This window comes from Punctularia strigosozonata, assembly GCF_000264995.1.
Source record: "Punctularia strigosozonata HHB-11173 SS5 unplaced genomic scaffold PUNSTscaffold_40, whole genome shotgun sequence".
NCBI lineage: Eukaryota > Fungi > Basidiomycota > Agaricomycetes > Corticiales > Punctulariaceae > Punctularia > Punctularia strigosozonata.
The window spans coordinates 1-4,923 of NW_006767472.1; the positions used below are offsets into that span (position 1 = coordinate 1).

The 4,923-nt window shown below is 52.6% G+C and overlaps 3 protein-coding genes across 3 annotated transcripts; all 3 read left to right on the top strand.

Annotated features, from left to right (window-relative positions):
- Positions 1-217: 217 nt before the first annotated feature.
- PUNSTDRAFT_78217 (uncharacterized protein) lies at positions 218-1,321 on the top strand (the record flags this gene model as incomplete). Its single annotated transcript, XM_007389304.1, has 2 exons — positions 218-491; positions 621-1,321. 2 exons carry the CDS (start codon positions 218-220, stop codon positions 1,319-1,321), a joined length of 975 nt encoding a protein of 324 aa, XP_007389366.1.
- Positions 1,322-1,668: 347 nt separating this feature from the next.
- On the top strand, positions 1,669-2,650 carry PUNSTDRAFT_139581 (uncharacterized protein; the record flags this gene model as incomplete). The annotated part of the gene is made up of 2 exons (XM_007389305.1): positions 1,669-2,533; positions 2,592-2,650. The coding sequence occupies 2 exons, from the start codon at positions 1,669-1,671 to the stop codon at positions 2,648-2,650; spliced, it is 924 nt and encodes a 307-aa protein (XP_007389367.1).
- Positions 2,651-3,103: 453 nt separating this feature from the next.
- PUNSTDRAFT_139582 (uncharacterized protein) lies at positions 3,104-4,165 on the top strand (the record flags this gene model as incomplete). The annotated part of the gene is made up of 1 exon (XM_007389306.1): positions 3,104-4,165. The coding sequence occupies one exon, from the start codon at positions 3,104-3,106 to the stop codon at positions 4,163-4,165; it is 1,062 nt and encodes a 353-aa protein (XP_007389368.1).
- Positions 4,166-4,923: the final 758 nt, after the last annotated feature.

The window sequence follows — 4,923 nt, forward strand, 5'->3', positions numbered from 1 at the left end:
AGATATCACGTCCAAGAAACGATTCCTAAACAAGGCAGCACAGTTCTTCACAGAACACGGAGCAATGTTTAAGAAGCGTCGTACGGCACCACCGGCAAAAGTTATTTTCGATAAGACCATTCGCCAGAACATTCTCCTGGAAGCACATGAGAGCCTCGGTCACCGCGGAATAGAAGCTGTATTTCAAACCGTTAAGCTCAGATTCTATTGGCCAGGAATGTATCAGGACGTACAACACCACGTACAAACATGTCATCAATGTCAGATCCGCAGCACTAAGAAGGTTGATGTACCATTGGCTATCAGAGTGCCTTCAACCATATTTACTCGAATTTATGTTGACATCATGTTTATGCCCAAGGCACAAGGGTATCGCTATATAGTTGCAGCTAGAGACGATCTCACACAGGCAGCGGAAGGCCGTGCACTCAAAAGAGCTGATGCTGCTAGCCTTCGGAAATTCTTCTGGCAGGAGATCATATGTCGATATGGTGCCGTTGCCGAAGTAATCACCGACAATGGAAAGGAAGTTCAAGACGCATTCGAACAACTGGTAGACATGTATGGCATTGCTCACATCAAGATTTTCCCGTATAACTCTCGAGGAAATGGAGTAGTAGAACGTGGACACTTCATCATTCGTGAAGCTATCCTCAAGTCATGCAACGGCAATATCAATCAATGGCCAGAAAAGGTCCATCATGCGTTCTTTGCTGACAAAGTGCTCACCCGGGAAAGTACAGGATTCAGTCCCTTCTACATGATGCATGGAGTAGACCCTGTGCTTCCTTTTGACCTTACAGAGGTGACTTACATGATTGAAGGGTGGAAGACCGGAATGTCCCGTACAGAGTTACTCGCCCTCAGAATTCGACAACTCGAAAAGCGACCAGAAGACCTCCAGAGAGCTGCTACCCGGGTCAAGAACACACGCCTTAGGTCTAAGCAACGATGGGAAGAACTGTACGAGCACCGATTTCTCAAAGATCCCCCGAAGGACGGCGACCTTGTCCTATTACGAAACACGGCGATTGAGAAATCACACAATCGGAAAGCAAAACCCAGGTATCTAGGCCCTTTCCAAGTCATTGGAAAATCAAAGGGCGGGTCGTATGTGATTCGAGAACTTGATGGAACGTTTATCAGGCGTGGCGTAGCACCGTTCCGGATCCTCCCCTATCGGGCTAGAATGCAGGAATATGTCCCGGCAGCCGAACTGCGGGAGGATCCGTTCGAGCGAGATGACGTCATGGATACCGGATCCAATGAGTTCGAAGCAGAACAGTTCCACGAAGAAGACGAGAGTGACGGAGAAGGATAAGAAGGCGGAAGAAGAAGTCTGAATATTCCACTCCGCCCATGAGAAATGCCAAGGGCATCCCTCATGTGAATCCTAGAAGGCTGAATTCGGGAAGCTCGACAGCGGCCCCTGAAAGAAGCCACGACAGCCAGACAAACGGCGACCGGGCGCAGTACTCTAGACCACCGAAGAACGGTCGGTCCTACGAAAGGAAACGAAGCGCCGCAAAGCGGAAATGCTTGTGGGAAAAGTAAGGAAGCCCGCACACGCAAAGTACCCGCACGCAATAGTCTGACGGCTCCCCCCATACCGCGCACGCACGAATGGGACAGTCTCCCTCTCACCTCTACGTTCGCCAACGTCCTACTATGCCATACGATGAACTGTCGTCTGGACCTAATCCGTTCCCCAGCCAGGTAGACAACGCTCTACCTTCTCGACGCGAGAAGGACGACCAACAATCCATCCATAGCCGCGACCGGCTAGAGCTTCCCAGTGATGCTCAGGATTTCGATACGACCGACAGCGACACCGACTCCAGCTCCGTGACCTTTGCCGCCAACCCAGAATACTATAATCACTTAATGACCAACATCGCTCTCTGGCAACGTCGCTCTACTACGACCCCGCAGCCGGGGGACTTGTGGAGCATCCTCGATCCCGACGACCTCGCGACCATGTCCTGGGACGAGTGGATCCCCCTCGTATTCGACTCCCCCTCTGACCGCAGCATGGCCGGATATGCGGGGCGTGACAGCTATAGCTGGTCCAACGGTCCACCCCTCCAAACCCTCCGACCCGCTCATCTTCTTCGACGAGAGGCCCTGGACGCTGAGCCTGGTCCGGCACTCCCGGCTCCTCCGTTCCCCAACCCACTTATCCCGCGCATTTGCTGCCTGGACAACGGCAGCTTCTCGATCCTCGCCGTTCCAGTCGACGTGGAGAAACCCCTCATATGGACGCTCACGGCACCCATCCTCGGGGACGTACACATAGGCATACACATTCGCATGGAGTACGCCAGCACCTGGGTGTGCGGCACTGTTCGGTCCATATTCCGACTGCACGACGACTGCGTCACCTTCTTCGTGCATGGGATCGTCGTGTTTTCCGGACAGGTCGTCAACTCGGAGCGCGTCATGTTGCGCGTCACGCCGGAGCTCGCCCGCCTTTCGATGCGAGATTGGACAAAGCACAACGTTACCAAAACCGCTGACGTGACCATGCAAGCTGGTACGTACGTCCACTACATGCTTAGATTGACTATTGTTCTAATTTAAAATTAAAACAGACGCGTTTAGTAGCTGGGAAGGACCACGGGTGGCGATGGCAAGGGAAGAGGACGCGTAAACTCGTTATCGATTTTTTTTGTATTAGAATATACGAACGCAGTGACAGGATATGCGACGGACATCGAAAGAAAAAGGAGTATACCGCAAGTAATCTGACAAGGAGCGTCCGACACGACAATGAAACGGTAACCAAGGAAAAACCGCCGACTGAAATCTATTGTTGGCATACTCCAGGCCTCGGCGGCCCCACGCAGAAGGATTTAAGTTTAGCAAAGATCGTCACAGAAGGCCGAATCAATACAATGTACCATTCCTCTCGAGTCACCAAACTGAATTATCGAAGCGTCAGATGAGCCTGAGAGAACATCCAATCACACGTGAGATGGAACCGCACCGGAAAAGCATGCCAACTATCCTACGCTGCACGAAGCCTCGTGCAGAGCAACACTTAAGTCATGGCTCGTTCCCTTCAGCTCTACCAGGAAACCGCCCGTTCTATCGTAAAGACGCCATGCAGCCGCTTACTGAGATCTCCCTTTCTGATCACGACGACCATCCTCTCACTCGACATGGACCTCCCGCCAGCAACACGAGCGAAGTCGTAAATGCACTCTACACGTCTGGCAATGAGGGCGCGCCCGCGTCGTCGACAGTAATCACACCACCCCGACTTCGCCGATACCTTTCTATCCCATCATCCCCACCAGCTACGACAGCTACCAACATTGCTCTTACAAGCCAGAGCGAGTCCGGCACCCCCGCTAGCTCGACAACGATCACGTCGTCCGCTACTACCGACGCCTCTACAGGATCTACCAGTGCAGTATCTCGCGCTGAGGAAGATTCAGTCGCCCTCCACTTCCCCCCGCCAGGGCTTGCTAGGGCATACCCTCCTCAAGGCTGCTACGTAGTTGCGCCTATTGGCACGCGACTTCATCCCTACGTCTTACCTCCCCGTCCTGGGAACTTATGGCGCACTATCCTGGAGGGAGCCCTCGGTAGTCCTCGCACCTTCAAGCGAGTCGACTTGGTCTTTCGGGATGTCGCAGAGACCAGACCTGAGCGCAGCAGTGGCGCAGGCAGTTCACTCCTTGGCCAAGACGACTCAGGACTTGATGTCCATTACTCTACATCCCTCATCCGCGTCGACGCCTTAGATGAAGAACCAGGCCTGTCTCCTACGCTAGGCCCTCCCCCTCCCCTTCGATTTGCCTTATCCATCAACGACCACGACCAACGACATCGTACCGACTACCCGCCGTATGCTATGCACCCTACTCCCGCCAACCCCTTCGTATGGAACTTGATGGCTCCAGTTGGTCAGGAGATTCGTATGGGACTACGTCTCAGCGCATCCCACGGCGAGGTCGCCATGTACGGCGAGGTATTCAAGATCTACCGCCTACACTGGGACTGCACCAGCTTCTACGTCAACGGCATGGTCCGCGCATACGGCCACGACTACCGCGCCAACAATATTATTATTCGCATGCCGTCCCACGCAGCCAGCATCACCTTCCGTCAGTGGCGTTTCCACAATCTCAGCAAGCTCACGGCAGCGGAAGGTCCGTAAGCACGGACGCGGAGTAGAGATGCCGGCCACTGCAGGGTAGCGTTGGATACCAATGGCATAGGTAGTACGAACATCGATTAGCCTCTCGCGTATAGTGTACCCCCCCCCAGACGAACAGCAACAAATAGCATGCTGATGACCATAAGATGCCTTGGAGTATGAACGGAACATTAGGAACGAAAATAAGTTTGGAGAGAGTCAAGTGAGTGACGAGAGGATATGACTACATAGGCGGACTAGTGGCCCCTATACACAAGATAAACCACTACTTTCCTTGCAACAAGAACCTTTACCATGCGACCAAGAACAACCGAGGGCGGTTGTCTCTGAAGCGCCACCCATGATGTCCCGCCCCTAAAGTGAATAGGTGCGGAACTACTCGAAAACCTCCATTTTTTATTCATTCTGCAGCCTCTCTGTTATGTAGTAGTATAGAATCTAAGTAGAATAGACCAATCATGTACCTTAAACTGGCCCAGGAAAGTTTGACCATATTAGGAAAAGGGATTACCAAGCGGTGCCCAAGCTTAGTCAGCACATGACAAATCATGACTCGGCTGAGTCAGAAGCTGACTCAGCACTGCTAGGATTACTAATATGACTCAGAAAGCTGGCCTAGCTAAGGAGTATAAAATGTAGCCGAATCGGCATGAATGAGCAATCAATCAGTTCCCCCCGAAAAGTACTCAGCAGTCGTCTGCTAAACTCTCTCTCTGTCAGGACTCGAGTGCCTGGACAGCTTCCCTATCGACTCTATA